The 24,508-nt window shown below is 37.8% G+C and overlaps 1 protein-coding gene across 1 annotated transcript in view; it reads left to right on the top strand.

The window, feature by feature from the left end:
* Nucleotides 1–9,498: 9,498 nt before the first annotated feature.
* Nucleotides 9,499–24,508, top strand: part of LOC109248590 (bifunctional heparan sulfate N-deacetylase/N-sulfotransferase 3) — a 182,764-nt gene continuing 167,754 nt past the window's right edge. Inside the window, exons 1-2 of the mRNA XM_053901285.1 lie at nucleotides 9,499–9,646; nucleotides 21,695–22,827. Coding sequence (XP_053757260.1) covers nucleotides 21,805–22,827 — 1,023 coding nt within the window. The 5' untranslated portion in view covers nucleotides 9,499–9,646; nucleotides 21,695–21,804. The remainder of the gene's footprint in view (nucleotides 9,647–21,694; nucleotides 22,828–24,508) is intronic.

The raw sequence follows: 24,508 nt of genomic DNA, 5'->3' as shown, positions 1-24,508 counted from the left end.
TGTCTTCCAATCAGAGACCTTCTAGTGAGAACTTCTGCAACAATCCAGTGAAATAAGGAATATGACAGCATCTGGCATACATTAGTAGGTAGTTGGATGATGTTCTCTGATTACATTTACTAATCTGAGTACATTTACATGTTCTCTGAGTACATTTACATTTACTACTACTTGTAGTCTGATTATGAGAATAGAAATTAAGTTCCATTAAAGGTAGAAAAGTGTTTGAATAGAAAATCATGCTCAATTTACTAGTACCCCAAGATTTGGGTCTCAGGTAAATCAATTTGAGATAGCCTTATAGCTTTAATTATTATAAACATGATCAACCTGATAACCCTATTAAAAAAATTTTTATCTGTATAACCTTTTGCAAATTCCATAGTACTTTCTCACATATTGTATTTTATTCTCAATTCTCTCAATGAGTGTCCATTCCTCTCACTTAGCAGGTGAAGTTAAGTGACCAGCCCAAAGTTCAGTAACTGGCAAATAGCACACACAGCTCAAGCTAGTGTGTAGGTCATATACCCCTACATAGATTCTACTACACTGTAATGCCAAAAAACCCAATTTCACTGAAGAATTAAAATGTGAGATATTAAGCATTTGAACAAATGCTAGATGATGGTTAAGCTCTAGATATATGGAAATATCCAGATAATTGACATATTTTTGTTTTGGCCTCTTTGCTGTGTTTGACATAGCCTCAGCCAAAGGACTGATGAAAAGAAGGAAAGAAGAAGAGGAAGGGAAGGGAAGCCAGAGGGAGGGACAAGCGTTTAGTAAAGGGTTCTGTACTACTTAAAGAGCTTTAATATTTGAATAAGTGACTATGAAGAGAAATCCTTTGATTGTTTTTTTAATTTTTTTAACTTTATTTATTTTGAGAGAGAGAGAAAGAGAGCATGAGCAGGGGAGGGGCAGAGAGAAAGGGAGAGAGAGAATCCAAAGCAGGATATGCACTCTGAGAACAGAGCCCAACATGGGGCTCCAACCCACAAACTGTGGGTTAATGGTCTGAGCCAAAGTCAAGAGCGTGACACTGAAGCAACTGAGCCACCCAGGCACCCCATGAAGAGGATTTGTTAAGTAAACTATTAGTTACAAAAGTGAATCCAATCCTTCAGAAACGTGGTTGCAAACACTGAGACCTTTCCAAAACAAGTTGTTGCTGGATTATAGAAATTAAACTCTTTCATGTACACTCTCCACCCTTCACTCTCTATTACCCTGGACCCTCTGTGGCTGTGACTGTGGTTTTTTGTTTCTTGCTTTTTTTGTTTGTTTGTTTTATTTTGTTTTTCTGGAGAACTAAAGAAAGAAATTAGGCCAAATGTCATGAGTCACTAAAAGTCAGTCCCACAGAGACCAAAACCCTAAAGAGTCAGTTTCTCTGACCCTTTACATGCCCTTACTCCTCCCCAGACTAGGTCAAGTTGCTTGATATTCACTCTCATTGCCCAGTATGTTTCATTGAGGCACTTAATTGTAATAATTATAAGTAATGTAATTAAACTAATTGTGAAATAATAGCTCTGTAATAATAATGTGAAAGTCAGGAGCTCAGGGTCCAGCTCACTACTGTATTTCTGAGCATATTATATACAAGTACATACATACCCCTTACATATTTGTTGATGGTCTAAGCATAACTAATCCATTGGGAAAGCATCACAGTATAATGAAAAGAGCCTAAGTTGTAGAATTATATCTCTATCATCACTTTTCTTCTCTCTCTCCTCCCTACCCTACACCTAACCTACTTCAAAGGTCTCCAACAGTGTATAGACTTTCGAACTTAAATTACTTCACTTCCTAAACCTGGTTTTCTACTTGTACACAATGATAATAATACTTTGTTGACCTCTTATACAGGCTACAAGACACACCATATACACAGTTGCAACATGTGGCAAGTGCTCATCATGTTTTCTGTCTCATTATCATCTCTGTTGCTATTTTTGTGCAGAGGTTCTATTATTACTATTTGTCCAAATGGTTAAGTTCTTAGGCAAAGGATCTGAAAAACAGCCACAGGTGGATACATCCATAAAATGACTAAGTCTGGCTTCAAGGAATGATAAGATATAGTTTATTATTTGTAAAGTAATATAAATTAAATTGATATGGTTTTCCTGGCTTTGTTTGGTTTAAATTCTATCTTATATTGAAAAACAATAGTTTTTCTATATTGAGTTACAGTTAAGATTCATAAGAGCCAGAAAACTGTTGCTCCCAGAGTAGTGAAGCTTGAATGAAAAATATTCCTGTTACCACTCCAAGCACTTTAACCAAGTTTTAAAAAATCTTTCTTTGCATAAATATGAAGTTATCACAAGGTTTAGAACTCTAGAGAGTCTCTGCTAACCTTATGCCCTGCCCTAATCAACAAGAGGATTAAGTTCTAAATGTATATTTTATATATAAAACTATAAGCATGGGGTGCCTGGGTGGCTCAGTCAGTTGAACATCCAACTCTTGACTTCAGCTCAGGTCATGATCTCATGGTGGTGGGATCGAGCCCACGCAGAGTGTGGAGACTGCTTAAGATCTTCTCTCTCTCTTTCTCTCTCTCTCTCTCTGTCCCCTATGCCCTTTTCCCCTGATCATTCTCTCTCTCACTCTAAAATTAAATTAAATTAAAACTATAGGCACAATTACTAATGGAGTCTTTCAAAAGTTATTCTTTTTTTTAATGTTTATTTTGAGAAGACCACTAGCATATGTGTGAGTCAGGGGAAGGACAGAGAGAGGAAGAGAGAGAATCCCATGCAGGCTCTGCACTGTCAGTGCAAACGTGGACCCAGGGCCTGAATTCACAAACCAAGAGATCACGATGAGCCAAAATCCAGAGTTGGTCACTTAACCGACTGAACCACCCAGGTGCCCCTCAAAGGTTAATTCTTAAACAAAGTTTACATACACCTTAAGAAAAATAACATTTTAAGATTTGGATTCATTTGTCCAAACAATACTTAATTTATCTTTTCCAGAGGGCTGCACGGTATCCTACAGAGGAAAAATAAAATGCTCATGAATCCCCCAACGATTAAAATGAAACTTTGGAGAAAAATACTTTGCACTTAACTATTAGGTGTCTGTAATTTCATTCATCTAAGTGTATGCATTTGATTTTAAGTTTGATTTTAAGAAAAATGAATGACAGCATATACTACCTTTTCTCTCAGAATGCGAAAGATGCTAAGCAACACTTAAATTTAATGCCAGGTGAACAGAGTTTCCATTTTCATTTCTTCTATACTACTGAGGGCACTTGTTCATGTCTGAGGGAGAAAAAGTATATGCATAAATTTTCCCCTTACCAATTAAATTTTCATTTTTTATACCCACAGTTCTCTAATTCAAATGTTTGGTGGAGAAGTCAAAAAGCCTCAAGCCTAAAAATATTGGATTTGTCAATCCACAAGGTACAGGGCATCTCAATTTTCTCTGCTATTTCTCTTTTCTCTAGCAACTTCTCATATCACTATTTCAAAGACATTCTTTCAGAGGAGCAAAACAAAATTAATTCATACAACTCTTACTCCTTGAATATTTATTATTTTCTTCAACCTCTTGAAATCAAAGGATCAGATGTAATGGAGAAACATCATCCTAAAATGGAAGGGAATATATTCTGGGGTCTTTATGAAGCCTGTTTTCACACAATTTGAGAGAAGAATCACCCACTATGCTCTCACAGTGAATCTGTCTTATACTACATGGCATGAGGCCAAACTATAAAATGATGTTTTAATGTTGCAAGCTAGTTCAAAGAAACACCTGAATGATGTTTGGTCCTGCCCGAATATTAAGAGATAGATTTGAAGACTCACATAGCATGTTCTTTAGTTTGATGACTGCTTGTATTTCCCCATTAAGATGGAACAAAAAGCAGTTATTTCAACAGTTTACAGTAAACCTATAGATATGAATATGTTTACACTGCCAAACAGTCATCACCCTGGGCTTGTGATTGACTCTACAAACGTTATAACCAGCACAGAAGAACTTAAACTACTTGCATATAGAGAAAAAACTATTTCTAAGGACAAAGTATTTGAAATTAAACAGAATTGATGGAAAATAATGAGTAGAGGTACTTTTTGGCTACAGAATAAAAAAAATTTAATGACAGGATAAAATTATTTCCTTTATCAAGGACAGTATAAAACATTACCTATTAGACTAAGAAAATAACTTATTTCTCTTCTTTAGTGTATTTTAAATGATCACTGTTGTGCAAGACTCTACCTGGGGCAGTGAAAAACACAAAATGAAATAGTGAGGGAGGCAGCCCTCAAGGAGATAAGAGTGTAGCTGCCATTTGCCTGTTTCTAAACCTTGCTACTTCTTCTTAAAAAAATTTTTTTGATAGTTTACCTAAATGAATGTATGGAGGACCAATTAAAATACTGACTTTATTATATATTTATTATGAGTAACATAAAAACAGGTAGTTTTGAAAACCAAATTAACATATAGAAATAGATGCTCATTGTTACAGACCACATAAAGACAATCAGTGTTCTCAATAATGTTCCAATCCAGGGGGTCATAAAGTGTGGCCTCGGATAAGCAGCATCTGCATCACCTGGGGACTTGTTAAAATGCAGATTCTCAGGACCCACCCACCTTGACAAAATCAGAACCTCTGAGAGTGGGGCCCAGCAACCTGTGATTTATTAGGCCCTCCAGAGGAGAATGCTGTACCACTGAAGTTTGAGAAGCAGCGCTCTAACTTAGTCTACCAAGGTTTAAATCGCTGTTCTATAAAATGAGATCTGTATACCACTAATTCAACCTTGTATACTTTTCACAGGCAGTGTTTGCAAGGAGACCTGGAAGCAGGTAAAATTAATCGTTCTGTGGCTTCCAAGAAGCCTGATACCCCTTCCATTTCCTTTTCTCATAACCAATCATTTTGCTGAGATTTTTGGTTTTGATATATTTTCACTTTAGCATCTCTTGAGATAATAAATAGAGTTGGGGTACACTTCTTTGAGCTGAGTTAGCAGCTACCAGCTAGAATACACTTTCTTTTAAATCTTCATGCCTTGACTTTCCAACAGCTGAACAGTGTCACTAATTACTATAAATCCAAGCTGGATATTTTTCAAGAAAAGTGATATATTTACTAGCTATTTTATGTCAGAAATACTGATGTGCTCTTTATAAACATCTGCATTTTAAAAAACTACTTAGAATAATATATTGCTTTAATTTAGACATTGAAAAATAGAAGACGAATGCAAATTGAAATGACATTCCCAAAATTCTTTTATAATCATCACTTTCCACATAGAAGCATTTAGATGAAGGCCAAAGACCTATCAAAATATACAAATAATTTTTAACCTATTAAAAATTGTTAAATCTCTGTCACTGTGATTCAAAGCCTTATTCCAGAGTCATCAAATACAATAATTATTTCAACTTACAAAAGTGCATAATTTGTTTTTCTCTTCTTTTTAATGGTTTCTATAGGTATTTAGTTTACAGACTCTTTCTTTTGCATTTGAAGCTGTGGGTCTGACAAAAATATTTCATATTGTCTCAAGGCTTCTTGGAGGTTGCTAGAAGCCTGAACTTCCATTTTTTGAGGTCCTTGGTATTCATGTAAATAGTAGTAATAGATAAGCTAAAGGTGGCTACAAAAACTGTGGCATATCCTTAAAGTCTACACTAACACATTTGGCACATTAAAAAATACTGTATCAGCTCAGGGCAGCTGGGTGGCTCAGTTGGTTAGGCCTCTAGCTCTTGGTTTTGGCTCAGGTCATGATCTCACGGTTTGTGGTATTGAGTCCCACATTGGGCTCTGTGCTGGCAGTGTGGAGCCTGCTTGGGATTCTCTCTCTCCCTCTCTCTCTCTGCCCCTTCCCTGCTCTCTCGCTCTCTCTCAAAATAAATAAACTTAAAAAAATTTTTTTTTAAATATGATATCAGCTCATTTGGAGATGATTTGAGTTGCTTTACAAATGTGAGGCTTCGGATCAGACTGCTTTCTTCACCGCTGCCTCATCCACTGTTAGAGAGTCTTTGTTGTCTATAACTAGCATTACACTAAATTGGAAAGTCTCTCTGGAGGAAAAACTGTTTCCTGGCCTTAATGTTCCTGGGTTAGGGAAAGAAGATAGGAAGGAAAGGCTAGAGGGGGCAATGGCTGACACAGCTATCTGTTCCTTCCCTGCCTTTCTGCTGGGCAAGTGAAGAGAAAGGAAATATAGGCTGCATATCGATCTGCTACTACAGTGACCTAAATGTCATATGTGCACAGATGGGAATTTCTGAAATAGGGCTATAAGATTTAACTATCTCATAGGAAAAGATGGCATAACCCTAAAGTATCTGTACTTCTGGATGGATGGTTGGAAGTAGCAGTCACCCATGAAGGTAGCAGTTTTCCCCAAAGCATCGACAAACTTGATTGTGCCTCCATCACATCTAGCTAAAGAAAATGCCAAAATACAAGCATAAAAATACTAAATATCTTATTCTGTAGAAGTTTTCTTGATCTTGTTTTTTTTGTTTGTTTTGTTTTGCTTTGTTTTTGTGCAGGGAAGAAAAAAGAAGAAAGAAGTGAATGACATTTCTGAATTTAACTACATATCTGGAAACATTCAGAATGTATGGAATCATGAGTCATATCTATTTCCTAAAATCTTATAGAAGAGTATGGCCTCCTATCCCCACATCAATACACTGAAAGGCAGGGAAGTTTCCTGCTTTGCTTTTCTTTTATTTTTAAAATACTACTGTACTCCCAGAGTCACTTCATAAATGTTCAATGATTTTTTTGATAACTGAAATGATAAATATATGCTACAGATGAAATATCATATAGATAACAGAGCAGGCTTTTTTGAAAAGGAGTACAAAAAAAAATAAATCCACAGTCTTAAAATTCCCGAAAGGCACAAAGTGGGGGCACTAATGAAAAAATTTTAAAAATAAACCAATCTAATACATGTCATATGGCCAAAGAATTTTATCATCTTGACATTTTTGTAAGCTACCAGAACCAGTAAAGGGTTCAGTCATTTCTATAAGCTCTCTGTCATTTAGAGCAAGAAGGATATACAACTTTCCAGCTTTCTAAAATCCCAAACTAACTCGGGGAACCTGGGTGGCTCAGTCGGTTAAGCGCCTGACTTTTGATTTCAGCTCAGGTCATGATCTCACAGTGGTAAGACAGAGTCCCAGGACCACTCCTCTCTGGGTGTGGAGTCTGCTTAAGATTTTCTCTCTCCCTCCCTGCATGCACATGCTCGCTTGCTCTCTCTTCCTTCTCTCTCTCAAAAACAAAACCAAACAACAAAAATAAATAAATAAAATTCCACTCTGACTCTTTCAGGGCATGGGAATATCTAATCAAAGGTCCAAATGCCCTCATAAAGTTAATAAACAGCCCAAATGTTTAATTTCTGTATCATTTGGGTCTCTCATTTCCAATGGACAGAAATTTCAACTCAAGCTGCCTTAAAGCAAAACTGAATATATTGATTAATATTTGAAAAGTGAAAAACAAGATGCGATCTTGTATCTGGATTCAGAGCTTATATAGCCCTATCTGGGTTTAACTTTTCTCCAACTTCCAGGCATTCCTCATTTAGCTTCATTTTCAAACTTCATTACGGGGGCACAAGAGGTTCCAAGCTCACATATCATTCTGCAAAGTCCAAATAGAAGGCAGTCCACTTCCTTAGGCGGGCGTGGGGGGAGGGATGGCAAAAAAAAAAAGTCCCTGGATGGTGCCTTTACTGTCTCTGATTGGCCTGGCTTGGTCACATACCTTTCTGTAAACTAATCCCAGCTACTAGGAAGACATAACACTTCCAATGATCAGAGCTGAGTAACGGTCACCCAGTGGGTCAGAGTAGGTGTTTACCTGAAGCAGGTGGGCTAAAGGGTGAGGCAGTGGTTGGACTCGCCAAAATAAACAGGCTAAATGTTTCCATAAAGAGGTGTGAGTAGCTGGAAAACAAGATCACAGACAGCCACTACAAGTAACCGTTAGAAGACCCCCACCATCCCCACTTAATAAACTCTCACATATGTTGCCACGTTTAGTGGATCAAAATGAGATTTAAAAAATTCATTCGATTGAGGCTCCTAATCAAACTCTAGTTTTGAAGGAGCGTAACCTCACACCTTGTACCCAAAATTTTGTTTCAATTGTTGGTCTTCCACTTGTCTTCAGGAGCTGGAACACATGGCCTTTCAGAAAGCTGGCAAACAGAGACAACTCTGGTTTACAACCTGGAAGCCAACCGCCACACGCTGCCAGGTCAGGTCACCAACAGACGCCAAGACCAGAGGGGACGATGCAAGTGCGCCCCCACCTTCCTGGAGACGCCTCAGGGATTCGCACCCACTTCCCAGGAGGCGCGACCAGTCTCATCCTTGGCAGCCTCCACCCTCTGCCACCAGGGGCCGTCGGAACGGGCCGCCAGGGGCGGGACGCCCGGGATCCGCGCGCCTAGAGTGTGGCACACGGATCCGGAGAGTCGACCCCCGGCTTGAGGCGGGCGCTCCGAGGCGCCTCCAGCCCGGGGCTCCCGCCCTCGTCCCCACCCCTTCCCCGGGCGGGCGCGCGCGCGGGCCGGGAGCGGGGAGGCGGCGGGAGGGCGGCGGCGGCGCGGCCGGGCGGGTCCCGGGGACGCGGTGCGCGTCGGAGCGAGCGCACGAGTCCCCGGCGCGCCCGCCACGCTCGCCCCGCAGCCGCTCCCCTCCCCGCGCCGCCTGCGCTCCGGACCAGCCGAGTCGCCCACCGGCGGCGTCCGCGGGGACCACCCCCCGCCGGGCGAGGGAAGGGCGGTCTGCGTCGCCCCCCTCCACCCCCCGGCCGGCTCCCGCCACCGCGAAGCCTCCGGACGCCGCCCGCACCGCGGGGCCGCCCCGGAGAGTCGCCGAGGCCGAGGACCCCGGGAAGGAGGATCCCGCGGACGGCTGCAGCCCGAGGTAATCGCCAGATGACTGAGGGGGCCGGTCCTCGCCCGGACACCCGACCCGGGCGACTTGCAATGCGGACTCCGGAGGTGGCACCCTCGAGCCGGACAAGTTTCTCGCGGTTTGAAGGGGTCCTGAAACCGTTTACCTCGTTTTTATTTAATTAGCCTTTCCTCTTCTGTTTTAAATAAGTGTATTTAGACAATGAAAAAAAAATAGCCTCCTGGATGACTGACTGTAGGTTTATAAATATAATCCCGAAAGTTTTGCAGGGTGTGGTTATTTGCTTATGTATATTTATTAACCTGTTAACTCTTCAGCTAGTCAGAAAATTGACATTTAAAATATTCTTTGAGGAACATTACAAGTTTGCTGTTGCGTTCAGGCATCGTTTTATTTATCAGCTTAGTTAGCATCTGTCTTCCCGAAGTGGTACCAAAGCCTGTCCCTTGGCGACGGGTCTTGCATGTGACACTCTTGCCCTCTAGTGCCTCACCAGCTTGGTAGCAGTTTGATGGCTAATATTAATAAGATGTTACATAACACAAGAGCACTGGGCCAGAACTGGTATTGTTGCCACTTGTGAAGCCCAACAGCCTGAGCCGTTGGTAGTGGATGCTGCTTGTTCAGTTTCCTTTATATCCATTGAAACTTTCGCAAGCATTTTCAGCGCTTTCAACTCTCATTCCAGGTAAGTGCATCTGTTTATTTACACTATCCATTAACGGCTCACCCATAATATGAGGGCTTTGGGTAAGAGATAGCAACTTTGTTTTCAATTAATCTAAGAATTTCAGGATTAAACAAGCGCCTGATTTTATTCTTGTGGAAGAAATAGAGTATTTCAATTAAGTTAAATGAGACACAGAAATATCTTATCATTCTGAGGTAATTTTAAAGCTTCTCTCCCTTAAGTAAAATTGAAGTATCAAGGAGATGATCCTTTATAATTGTTAAAGATCTCCACAAACAAGTTGTAATTATTCTGCATCAAAATTGTTAAACAGAATCCATGTCTATTGCTTGATGGACTAGAGATTTAAACTATAGAGATTTAAACTATAACTACCTGTGTAGACAGTAATGATACTCACTCTTTTCTATTTGATGGAATTCATTTTATAAATATTATTTAAAATTACATAGTTAATAAAATTAGATGCAACTGGAAAGAAATTATCAACCTATGTATTGAATATAGAAACCCTAAAAGAAAATACATGTATCTTCCATTTAATATGTCCACTCCCCCCCCCCCCCAAAAAAGAACCCGGTTAAAATTCTTTAAGAGGTTTACTTAAGCTCATCTTCCAGCTAGTTCTTCTAATATCTGGAAACTATTTAAGCTTCAAACTCATTTAAAGTTGAAATTTTATTCATATTCTTTATATACACGTTGAAGTACAACATTTGTAATCTGGGAAGAGTTTTGAGGAAATCACTCCTAAGTAAACAGCTACATCTTCATACTAGAGTAAAATAGAAATCAAATATTGAGATACATATGAAACTGATCTCCAACCCACTTTTTCTTTGTGCTTAGATAATATCATATTGTCAACTACAGAACAATGCTATTCAGCGTAGAGGAGAATGATATGGAGGGCAAACTCTCAGACATCTGATATTCAGCTGAAGGGCATTTTCCCCTTTTTCTTCAACTATAGTGTCCTATTAATATTGTATTTGAGAAGGAGATTTCAAAATTAAATTTGAAAGAGACTCTTCTGAAAAATAGTACTGAACATATCAAGAGGCTTGCCCTAACAGAAGCTCTTTTTTTCTTTCTTTCTCCAGTTAACCCAGTATCTACCATCTCTCATATTTTTATTGTTTTTCTTTATGGTTCTAATGGTAAAACAGAAGTCTTCTTTCTTTGTATAAGTAAATATTGCTATTAAATTGGTCACATGAATTAATTTCTTCATAGGTTTTAGAATGAAGGATTCTTAGGTTACTAAAATGTTTTTAGATAAAACTTTTATCTCTTTTTTGGAGAGATTTGTTATAGTTTAGTTCAGTTGAGTTTGGTATACCTTCTCTTTCAGTAGATTTTCTTGAGGAAAGTATTATTTCTGAAGATAACAGCAAGTTATTACAGTAATTTGTGGTGTAACTGAAAGGTTTGTTGGAAAAAAAAATACTGTGGAAGAGATAACCAGGCACTTGAGGTTCATTTTTCTGGACCATATATATTCTACTGAAGAAGTTATCATGAGCTAGAATCTAAACATTCAGTGGTCAACTTGCTATTTCAGAATTTCAAAACCATAAAGAAATGACAAATTTTTCTTTCAATTTAGGGAATCTTAAAGTGACTTCCTTGAAACCTGGTTAAGTCTTAACTGTTCTTTAGTGATTAGTGCCAACTTTTAAGCTTAAGTATGTATATGTTGAGGTATAAAATATAGTCAAAGAAAATGATATTTAAATACTTTGTGGTATATATGCACTATAAAAACAGAGAAATAGAATTGGTGATAAAAAACACTATTCTCAACTAAATGAATGTCTTGGATTTATAATTACTTAACAGTTTAGACAACAGGAAAGAACAGTAGAAGTTCGGTCTCCTGTGCTGTGGCTGTTGAGGACGAGCATATTTGCACTGACATGGCTGACCTCTGAGGACCTGTCCAGATTAGAGAATGCTGCCAGGCCACAAAAGTAACAGCTTACATTATAATGATAATTAGTTTGAAAAATGCTCAAAATTGTTTTATAATGGAATTTTTTTTCTTAGAGTGCCCAATAATTGGTTGTAGAAAACCAATTGGTTTCTTTTGTTTGTTTGTTTTCTTGCTTCTTTGTTCTTAATAAAAACTATATCCTTAGGTCTGGGATGTCAAAAGGACCTTCATGTTACTCTAAACATTCTTCATCAATTTTATGTAAGTTGCATAACAAAAAAAAAATCAGGCTTCTCTATAATTAATGTGTATAACAAATTATTTCACAAAAATTCCGATACATTACTGAGGGCTGAAACTCTTTTTTTTTTTTTCAAAAAAAAATTTTAATATTTATTTATGTCAGATAGAGAGAGAGAGCAGGGGAGAGGCAGAGAGAGAAGGAGACACAGAATCCAAAGCAAGCTCCCGGCTCTGAGCTGTCAGCACAGAGCCTATATGGGGCTTGAACTCATGAACGACAAGATCATGACCTGAGCCGAAGTCCAACGCTTAACCAACTGAGCCACCTAGGCACCTCCTGAGGGCTATAACTCTTGATTACCTATTGCCAAACATGAGCTTACAAATCAAATATTAAAGTCTTATACTAAAACATTTTAGCTTCTCAATGATGGGTATTCATTTTACATACACTGCGTTTTCAATTTTTTTTTTCCTTAGGTTACAATGTTTCAGAATAACATGAAGCACCATATAAATTCTAGGTCTGGTTCTGCCATGAGAGATGTACAACCCCTCTTGCTAGCTCTGGGCCTTGGTCCCTTACCTGGAAAATTATGTTCTCAGAGATGGTTTTCTGTCTTCTTTGTTGTCCAACACTGTGAAAATTGTTCTGAAAGATAGGACAAACAGACGTGAAAAAAATTAAAGAATAATACAAAACTTGTTGATTAGTACTGTTGTCTAGATATTTAGTAATAGATATGAAACTTTTAAAAATAACAGTTAACACTGCTAGAATGGTTACTTTGTACCAGGTACTGTTCTAAGCACTGACATACTAATTTTTAGCTCATGTAATCTTCACAAAGATTATTTGAGGTAGAAGCTCTAATTATTTCCATGTCATAAATGAGGAACTCGAGACACTGAGAAGTTACCTTTCTAAGATCATATCCTTGCAAATGGTAAAAATGGGATTCAGTTTGCGTCTGGCTCAATGCACATGCTCTTAATCACTATATTATCTCTATGTTTTCAAGTATTTGTGCTTGATATGCCTCTTGATATAACAGAGGCAATTCACATACCACTTCAAATCATTTCTACCACTTCTACCCTTACGTACTCCTACATATGAAATGATCATTTATTCCTTCAAGAGATACTTACTTGGCACCTATTATTGTGTCATGCTTAAACCAGTGCCCAAGACCATTACAGGTGGTGCCTTCCCTAATGGAGTATAGATGGTCCAGTTTAGGTGATTTCTTTCTTCTCCCGTGATATACCAATTGGATTGAGTGTCACTTGTTCTAAAAGATGCCTAGGGTAACAACGGAAGAATTTATCTGACTTCTTTGTTGATGCCTCCATAGGATAGAGGGTAATAGAACCAGGACCTCAGATTTCCTAGGTCTCCCTATTATATTTCTTCATTGCTCCTCTCTGCTCTCTTTGCATTATCCTTTCTGCAGATTGGCTGCCTTTGCTTCTCCAGTTCATATAACCCACCCTAAAACATAGCCAAAAGCTCATCTGTAACTTTACATCTTATGATGCAGGCAAACAAGGAGAGACTTGGTTAATAATCTTGTTCCCATGACTCTGAAGAAGAATAAAAATGACAAAGGTTGTATTAGATCCTGAAAGCTGCATCGGCAGTAGTCATAATGCCCTGCGATTAGGCAGGAATACATTGCTGCATACATTGTAGCTCAATTTAAGGGGATTTGAGAGACATTTTCTCCTTTAAGTCATACAGACAGAACAAAGGGCAAGCAGTAGTGGGGACGTTTTCTTGTGTTACCTCGCTGGATGGCACAGCACTGAGAGAGGGGAACAAAAGTATCCTTTCCTTCATAATTTCTAAATACAAAGAAGGAGGGAAAATGGCAATAGAACAGCACTTTTCCATTTAATGTATCAAACAAAACTAATGCCCCCAAGTGCAGCTATTTGCCTATCCATCCTAAAGTAAAACCACAGTTCTAGAGACAGAGTGTATTCTTGGTCGTACTCCATGCAAATCAGCATCTGCCTTGCCTACCACAGCGGGGTTCAATTAACATGACACAATTTCACACATTTTTTTTTCCCAGAGAAGAGCATGTTCTTTGTCAATTTTTAATACTACTAAATTACTTTTAGCAAATTCGTAATGTGTTTGAGGCCTCCCAATGCATTTTTCAACACCATAAAATACAGTTAATTTTGTGAAAAGAGAATGTTGTCAAGATCTTTTAAATATCTTTCATTTATGTTAGAACCTGAAGTTCTTCAGTTATTAATACTCATTTTCCAGATGGCAATCTTTTTCTCACATTTCTTGTACTGCCAACGTCAACGTGATTCTATTTCATTTAGAAATTGATTTTTACTTTGGGATAATGGTGGGTGTTAGTGGAAGAGAAAGGATAGGTTACAGAGTGACAAGTAGGTGTGTCACTGTGCAGATACTGTAATATTTTGCAACATGCATGTGTGCATAGATTCAGTTCTTCAGTATGTATATGGAATTGCTTATAATTCCAAAAAATAATTTCTCCCTCTGCCTTTTGTTAATGGCATATAATTAAAGAATGCCTAAAGTTTCCTTGGTAGAAAACAGGTGTTTTCCTTTTTAAAAACAGATGCATTGCAAAACAACCCCAGACATGCTGAATTCTGAAAAAAATATCAGAATGGGAAAAATAGATATTTGAGTAATATTCAATGAAAGGTGTATTCTGGATGTGACTGATTTATAGCTGTGGACAAAGTGGCTGCTGCCATTCACAGTGTTTATATTATCACCTGACTGAGGCCAATGTGATTGATGGAGGTACCCATTCATGGAAGATGGTTGGACTTACTGACTACTCTAGTTTGTGAATGCAGCTACTATTTGTAAAATTTAGTGCAGGCTCTTTTCTCACTCATTTAACAATTCAGTGGGATGTTCTTACTTCAGTCACTATATTGATATCAAGAATATAGAGGTGATCAGGACAGGTACTTACAGATGCTTCTAACCTATGGAGAAATGCACACAGTCGCACATGACTAATTTTAAGTATTGGATATGCTGCAGAGGTAAACTAGATGGTGATGTGACAGGGTGTAAAGGGGAGACACAACAGATCTGGGGAATCAAGGAGGCTTTTGCGAGGCAGGAATATTTATGCTTAGAGCTGTGAGCTCTAGAGGATGGAGCCAGATGAGGAAATGGGAGAAAACTTCTAGACAAAGAGAACAGCATGTGAGAAGACGCTGAGTCAGAAAAGAGGCTGTCTCTTCCAATTTACCTGGAACTTGGAGGGAAGCACACCCTTGAATCAGACCTGGGATGTAAGAGTTGGAAGCATTCCTCACAGTGTCTTGTGGGGAATGTATAGAAATTTGCATTTTAATCAGTAAGTGAAATAGGCAGCCATGGATACATTTTCTGCTAGGAAGAATCAGTCAGATTTGTGCTTTGATGCTGGGCTGAGAAAAGTATAAAAGGAGCCAAGAGTGTTTATGATGAGGCTAGCTGTTGTGGTAGTTCAAGTGAGAAGAACATTGCCTCAGAAAGGAGAGAAGTGTACTGAAGAGGCGAGGTGAGTTTTGGGAAATGGAAATGAGAGGACTTGGGTTTATGTAGATGAGCCGAGGTGAGGGAAAAGAAGGTGTCAAGGATAAGGCACTACATGGTTGCAGGGAGATGAAGACAATTTTAGACAGTAGATCATAATTCAATTTTAGATAAGTTGAGTTTTCTTGTGACACAATTCCAGTAGAGCTAAACAGTGGTTGCCATATAATGAGAAAGAATAGAGTTACTGTGAGTTGTTGTTATATCAAGTTGATAGTTCAATTTGCAATCCTAAAGCTCAGAGGAAGGAGGGTGGACTTAAACATTTGGAACTTATTGGAGCATGGATGGCAGTGAAAGCCATTGAGTGCGTAAGTTCATCTGGGGTAATGGGGAGGAATGAGAAGAAGCCCAAGGATGAACATGATGCTGGGTTATGCCTCTGACTGAGTCTCTTCCTCTGTTCTGAGACCCATCTAACTTTAGCTTCCTACATCAAAGGTGGACTTCCTATATCTCCCACAACTCTGCTTACACTGGAATGCTTGTAGCTGTCCCTTTAAAATTCTTAGTGAATTCTAATTGGCCATCTTCAGATATTTCACATTTCCTATGTTATTTATGTCATCATCATCATCAATATCATCATCATCATCATCATCAATATCATCATCATCATCATCATCATCATCATCATTAACATCATCATCATCACAGGTAACATGTAATATATTCATTCTATGTGTCTGACAGTTTTCTAAGAGCTTTCTGTAGTTTATCTCATAATTCTCATTAGAACTCTATTAATAGGTACCTCAAGTACCCCCATTTTCATATGCAGAAACTGCAGCATCTCAAGATAATAACTACCCAGTATCCATTTGCTACATGTTCCCAAACGTGCATGCTGCAGTTGCTTTCCCAGGTGTATGGCATCTTCAATGCAGACTGTCGAGTTCCAATTTCAGTTCAACCTCTATGAGTGGTGGCATCTTGGACAGGTTACTTAACTTTTAAAGGGCCCAACACCATGTTGGCATGTAGTAAGTGTTCACTAGTTTGGCTGTGTTGTTGTTATTAATTCTACCTTCCTATATGATGTGATTTCCTTTGGTGTGCCTCATAGGAAATCCTGATGAAGTGGTGATGTTTCTAACCAGTCCAACCTTTCAGCTTTCCTGTATCTGCTCTATTCCGCAATGCCTGCCTAAGTGGTTTGTTGATTTTCTAAATTTAATTTACACTTCCTTGGTCATTCAGCATATTCCCCATCATAGGTTGAATAGGCATCCCAAAGCAACCACAATGGTCAGCTCTGTACTTGTAAAGACAGTTGTGTCCATGGAAACTCTCTGACATGGAAGCTGGTGTGTCTGTTCTTTAGTCATTCAGGGAACTCTTTCAGACCATGCAAGTCTGTAATTTCCAGTGTATTTTTGTGAGAACACTTCAAGAATACAATCATCACTATACTGAAGCACGTCTTGCTCTTTTTTGGCATTTAAAAATGTTGTTTATCCTGTTTCTTGTTTGAAAGATTACTGGGAATGACACAAACCCTATACCCTTGGAAAGAGAGACATTAAGCAAATAATGTTGCTAATAATATTTAGTAAGAGTTGTGATAAAGGCCTCAAACAAAAAGTAATTGTAATTAGATTACATAATCTGGGTATCTGGTCTAAAGGAGGAAGGGTAGAGTTGGTCAGGAAAGGCTTTCCTCAGGAATTGAGTTTGTGTAGCATATCCAGATGTGCCTATGACCCATTAATTTCAAATGTTTCCTTGTCTTTTTTGTCAACATCCAGCTATTTTATAGAACATTGTGATTTTGCTCTCTCTCCCTGTGCATCATTCAGTCACCTGTCTGAACCTTAGTTGCACATCATTAGCTCATGCCAATTTCCACTCTTCGCTTTTGTGTTTCTATTTCTGGCACTTTTATTCTTCTAGTCCCCAAGCCTCCCTACTCCCCCAACCATAATTTATCAATAATCCTTTCTTTTTTTTCTCTCCCATCTCTTTTCATTTTCACTCCCCCTGATAACCTCCTTAGTCTGGACATGCACCACTCTCCACCTGGATTGTGCACCAGCCCCTTAGCTGGGGATCTCGACTCCATCCCCTTCTTCACTCTACAATATAGCATATACTCTCTCTGTTCATGTGAGTGCTATCTGTCCATTCTGGATACTACTGCTACACTAATCCTCTGTAAACATGATTTTTATTGTCTCTTTTCTGTTCAGACACATCTAGTGCTATTTCTAAGTTGACACTTTTGTGCTTCACAGCCCTTTCTAAGGACACTCATTAATCTGCAGGACTCCTTGAATGAAGTCTTATTTCTGTTTTCACCCCAACACATAGTATCTTATTATAGTCTCACTCTCAGGTAAACATTGTAACTATTTCATTTCTTCAAACTTGTCAAGTATTTTTTAAGTTTATTTATTTTATTTATATATATGTATTTGTGTGTGTGTGTGTGTGTGTGTGTGTGTGTGTGTGTGTATTTATTAGAGAGAGAGAGAGAGCATGTGTGCATGCACCAGTGGGGGAGGGGCAGCGAGAGAGAGAATCCCAAGCAGGCTCTGCACTGTTAGCACAGAGCCTGACTTGGGGCTTGAACCCATGAACTGTGGGATCATGATCTGGGCAGAAGTCAAACACTTAATCGACTGAGGCACCCAGGTGCCCCAACCTTGCCAGGTATTTTAATAAGCTCTACACCCAATGTGGAGCTTGAACTCATGACCCCAAGATTGAGTCCCATGCTCTGCTGATGAGCCAGCCAGGCACACCCTTCACCAGGTATTTTTCCTGACACGTTCATCCCATTCTCATATCCAGATCTTGCTCATCACGCCATGCCCCCCTCAAGCACCATCACTGTTAAAAACTGCTTTCCTAAATTTCATTAATCTTTCTTGCTCTTTGCTTTGAAACTTGTAACAAACATAGTCTGTACAGCATAAATCACTACCTAGTATGTGAAACATAGTGTTGGCTGTTTTTTCACAAGTCATGTTCCCCAATGGAGACCATGCTTCTGCAGACAAGAATAATTCTTAATACTACTTCTGTGGTGTCTCCTGCACCTAATACAGCACTAAGCCCAAAGTGAGTGTTCAACAAATTCCCAATGACTGATTGCAGAATAATCAATTGATTGGTATCTTTGGGCGGGTTCAGATTTAATATCTACCATAGTGGCTTTTTTTATCCTATGTTAGGATGGTATGATTATATTTTCTTAGTATTAAGTAAAAAAGACATTAAATCCAGCTAATGTATAGATAATTATAATCATATTAATAGTAATGTGTAACTTTAAATATAAATTATGACATTAGAATAAAGTAGAAGTGTCGAATTAACTTCTAAGGTTAATATGCCATTGTATTCAACTGATTCTACAAATAGTCATTGGGTGCTTACCCTGTGCCTGGCACTAGGGGCTCAATGATAGACAAAAGAGGCCTTATCTCCACTCTCTTAGGGTCTACAGTTAGACAAGGGAGACTGACTTTAAACAACATTTTAATTACAATAGTTGTCAAGAATTGCAAAGAAGATATCATTTCTACAATGGCCATGTGTAACTGCTGGTCTTACCAAGTTTGGAGGGTCAGCTCCATCTGAGAAGATTTCACAGGGGAACTGTGTGGAGGGGCTTAGTTTTCCACATGTACCTGTCTTCCCCACCTGGTGATGCCCCACAAGTGAAGGGCTCAGGAGAAGCTGCTACAGCGTCATCCCGTGCAAAAGGAGTGACAGCAACATTGCAGTCCATTCTGAGATTTTCATAGCTAACAGACATACAGAGAATGGGAAGTAGTTGTTGGTGGATGAGGTTGCAGTAAGAACCGTAACTTTTAAGAGTCTGTACTAGAGACCAAATTCGGCCACAGCAAAATGAGATACGCTGTCAAAAAGGTTTAGATGAAACTTAGAGAATCTTAATGTATCCATTTAAATATCTTAGACCAAATCCTACCCTCAGAGCCATACACTGGAATACCCTTGGCTTCAGGAGGAAACCTGAAGAGGTTAATGGAAAAGAGATGTCTTTCAGTATTTCCTATTTGCTAATGGAGAAGGTAGCTTTGATAGGTTCCTCATACCCATCCTACATACTGAGAGCAAATACTCCTCACCACTTTGCCTCATCACAGATGAGATTAGTATGAGTTACATGCCTTCACTTCTGACAATAAGAACAAACTAGGAAACACTGCTATCTGAAATGCAAAATGTGGTAATACATTTTGTATCTATTCAAAAACACTCCGCAGCTAAAATTGAAATGGAGGCATAGAAAGATGTGAGATTTTGTATACTGCTGTTATACTCCAGAATATTATATTATTTATAAGTATGTACGTAACTTTTAAAGTGCAATTACTTTTCAAAATGAAATAACTACAATTAGAATGGAAACTCTCAGTTGTCCTGGTAATTTTGATCTGCTTAAATTATACCTACATCTACACTAGAATGTTTAAAAGAGCAGAATGTTATCCTTTATATTAGGCTTATTTTCAAGCATGCCAGATCACTTGATGGCATTTTACTTGGCAGAGTGGTGGTGTACCACAGACCCACATGTTCTGCTCCTTCTTTCTTTGCAGTGTCCCTCAGACTTGTCCCTTCCCACGTTCTTCCTGACCTATGATCACTAACAGTGGCTGGCTTATGAGAAATGAGCCTGCACTGGCTTGCCAGCCTTGACTCTGACAGTGCTCTAGGATATCTTCCATGTATTGGTTATCAGTTCATTTTCCTGAAAAATCTCACGCTTCTCATGTTATTCTCCAAATCAGGAAAGTATAAAGGTTCCATGTGGGTTTTCTCAACCATGAATTTCTGCACTATCAAATCTCTGCATAACCTGAGTTACCTATACTCTGTGAAAATTTATTTTTTAGGTATTTCATACCATTGCCTTCCACTCCTCATCAGTATTCCTTGCCCAATATGGTTCTCACTCCTGCCTCTATAAAGTTTCCTCTATCTCAGATGCCTACTTTTATTACCCTCCTCCTTCAAGGCTCTACCCAAATCCTATGTCCCCTTGATATAGCCTTCCCCACTTGCCATGGTCTCTTTTCTTGTCTCATTACAGTCATTTGTCTCTAATCAGCAACCATATATTATTGTCATGCTAGTTACTGTATCTATAATTTTGGACGCTTTAAAAATTCACTATGTTGACCATTTATGTTTTAAATAGAAATATAGTTATCCCATAAATATTTGAATGAATGACATAGGTACCCTAAACATTTGAATGAATAATTACAATATATAATTTACAGGATAAATATCCTACTTATAAGTATCCTATTTATCCTACAAACATCCTACAGTTATACTCCAGAATGTATTATTCATAAAGATAAACATATATTATTCAAAGTACTGTTCGCCGCTAATTTCATGGGTGAATATCACAGGATCTTAGAGCCAGAATGTTCTTGGTGATCATTTATTCTAACGTTATAATTTTACTTAGAAGGTACTGGGGCCAAAGTGACACAATTAATAAGAGGTAGAGGTGCAGTGAACCCTTTCAGCCTGCCTTATGGATAGTACCTTTCTTAATCATTTTTTTTTGTATTCTATGATATTTCCAGGACCATAAGACTCTAATAAACTTCTGCTCTAAGAAGCCCTCATTTTTCTTTCTTGTTATCTTTCAAAAGCTACTACATTTTTCTAAGATTAGTAAGACTTTAAAGGGATTCGAAACTATAGCATGACAAGGTATTTCATGAAGTTTTAGTTATTTTCATTGATTAAAAAAAAACACTTATATAGTACTTTTTTCATGTAATTAATGAGCTCTTTTCCAAAAATCAGAATCTAATGTCTTAATTGGAGCACTTAATGAAATATGTCCAAACTTCTTTGAATTTTCAGTATATGTAGTTAAATACATATGCAGTGTGTGTGCATTACATGATGTGGCAGTGTGTGGCTCCAGTGACCTCTTTGGGGTCTTAGTTATATATTACAGAGTTTGATGCAAAGCTCGACGAATAAAAGGAAATTTCTTGTTAGCCCAGTGTATTTTCTATACAAAGGATAGAGATTTTCCTGTTTCTGTCCCTCCCGTGTCCTCATCCAGATCTGGGCAAAAGAAAAAGAGGTTTTCTTGCTAACCATACACTATGGGAGAAACAAAAAGGCTTTCTTACCAACCATATACACCAGTCCATCTGCCTAACAGCTTGCCATTTGTGCCAATCAGCAGGACAAAACCTTGCTCACTTAATGCTGCAGAATGAATGTATGATATCCTATTCTATTTTATTCTGCTTTTCAGACTATATTTTCTGTGAGTCCTGATCAAGTGATACAAATGCGCTGCAATGGTGACATAAACTATCGACTGAGACTGGAAAAGTAGCTGAACACCATCTTTTCTTCTTTTTTATGGTGCTTCTATTGGAACAGTCTGAGGAAAGCATATACAGCATGAGTTTTATCATGAAGCTTCACAGACACTTTCAAAGGACTGTTATTCTGCTTGCCACATTTTGTATGGTGAGCATTATTATTTCTGCATATTACCTGTACAGTGGCTACAAACAGGAAAATGAACCCTCTGAGCTAATGTCAGAAGTAGACTGTGGGGACTTCCAGCACCCACCATACAGGCTCATGGAAGTCAAGACAATGAAGCTTTCTGATGCCCCGAAGACAGACCCCACAGTCCTGGTGTTTGTGGAGAGCCAATACTCATCACTTGGTCAAGACATAATTATGATTCTAGAATCGAGTAGATTCCAGTATCACATTGAAATTGCTCCTGGAAAGGGGGATCTCCCAGCACTTATAGAAAAAGCTAAAGGCAAATATATTCTCGTTATTTATGAGAATATATTAAAGTATATAAACATGGACTCTTGGAACCGAAGCCTGTTAGATAAATACTGTGTGGAATATGGTGTGGCTGTCATTGGATTCCACAAAACTAGTGAGAAGAGCTCACAGAGCTTTCAGTTAAAAGGTTTCCCTTTTTCCATATACGGAAATCTTGCAGTAAAAGATTGTTGTATTAATCCTCATTCTCCATTGCTTCGTGTGACCAAATCTTCCAAACTTGAAAAAGGTTCTTTACCTGGAACTGACTGGACAGTGTTCCAGATTAATCACTCAGCCTACCAACCGGTAATATTTGCCAAAGTAAAGACCCCAGAAAACCTTTCTCCTCCTATCTCTAAAGGTGCTTTTTATGCCACTGTCATACATGACTTGGGACTTCATGATGGAATTCAAAGAGTTTTTTTTGGCAACAACTTGAACTTTTGGTTGCACAAGCTCATCTTCATAGATGCTGTCTCCTTCTTGTCAGGAAACAGGCTGACACTGTCCTTGGACAGGTATATTCTTGTGGATATTGATGATATTTTTGTGGGAAAGGAGGGGACAAGAATGAACACCAATGACGTTAAGGTAAGGCTTTTTATCTCAAAGTTTCAAAGTTTAGGTTATCTCTCAGTAGGTTTACCAACTGTCTCGGATTTTCTGGGGCTATGGGATTTCCCAGGACGTGGGATTTTCATTTTATTGGAATGTCTTAGGCAAACTGGGATGAATTGGCTACCCTCAGCTATATTTGAGATATAGGGCTATTTCTCTCTGAATTAAGAAAAATGAAAGCTGTGCTAAAGGATTGAGTGTGGCAGGATCCTGAAGTGTTTTTCTATGTGTATGTAAAACTAGAGTAAAAACCAACTTGTTTACTTAACTTTCCAGAAACTATCTACCTTAGAAAACTCTTACTAAGACTTTAGTTCATTTAAATATGAAATCAAAGTGAATTTGTTTTAATGAAAATAAATACTCCCACAAATTTTCAAGAATTAAATATCTCATAAGTAGCAAGTTCAGATATTTTTGGAAGTCAAATGTGCAACTCATTTTCTCTTATATTTTTTTGAAACTGAAAATCAGCACTACTAAATATGGAGAGCTATGAATATACAAGCTTACTTATTCGTATATAAACATAAGGATTTAAATTAAGTTTCAGAATTCATTGAACACTTCTGGTACATATATGAAGCCCATTATGCTTCATTTAAATGCTATTCAATTTTTTTATTGTGTAAAACTACTGCCCTTAAATAGAAAACACTTATTTGAAGATAGTTGATTATTGTGAATGAATTGTGTTATATAAACAATGGGTTGTTTAATGTTAATAAAATTTAAAATGAAAATAATCTACACTTATCTTACTTTCCCACTCAAAATACTATAGGTTTCTATCTTCCTTGTACTGCATAATGATTTCTCATAAAAGTAAAAGGAGAGATTTTGATACATATTTTTTAAAATTCTGTACAGCTTTGACCTTCTGGTAAAATACAAAGGACTAAATCAGATGGAAAAAAAATCTTGAAAACTGCATTCTTTTCTATAGACACTATACATCTGGCAAATAATAGTAATGTTCATCACACTAGTTAAATGAGCTAAGAATACCAGAGGGACCATTAAATGTTACAAGAGTGTGTGAAAACTGAAAAGAAAAAAATCCATATTTTTAACAATATTTTAGACTCTTCTTTTTAACTCAATAAAAATGAATTAATAAAGAAGTTGTACCTAATTTTTCATTAAGTCTTATGAAATATGCTTTGAAAATTGTAGCTAAATTAAAACCAAGTTAGTAGTTTAAACATTATGCACTTGAAAATTACAAACAGTATATAATTCTCTTCCAATATTTTCATTTCAAAATATTATGATAAAAATGTTTTTAAAGTTTTATTTCTGAAGTATAATTCTTTAAAACTGGCAAGATATGTTCTTATGCCATTTAAACATGTGCTAGATAAATCTCTGAGTTTTATATGCAAACCTACTATATCCCTAAAGTTATACAAAATATAAAACGCCTTTAGTACTCTCAAGGTTAAGCCATTTTTAAGGGGTATAAAAAATTAAACACATTACAATTGAACACATTTAATAAGAATTCAGCATGTACAAAATATTTAATGAATTTCTCATTTATGTGTGAATATATTTTCTAACCAATCTGAAGGCTTAAAGGAAAGTATATTTAGAATTATTTGAGCTTTTAAACTACTTGTAAGTTATATCTGTGATTGAGCATCAAAACATT

Source organism: Panthera pardus, unplaced genomic scaffold (genome assembly GCF_024362965.1).
Source record: "Panthera pardus isolate Hobbes unplaced genomic scaffold, ASM2436296v1 HiC_scaffold_13, whole genome shotgun sequence".
Classification (NCBI taxonomy): Eukaryota; Metazoa; Chordata; class Mammalia; order Carnivora; family Felidae; genus Panthera; species Panthera pardus.
The sequence above is the reverse complement of the archived record's forward strand: the minus strand, read 5'-3'. Positions and strand labels throughout refer to the sequence as shown.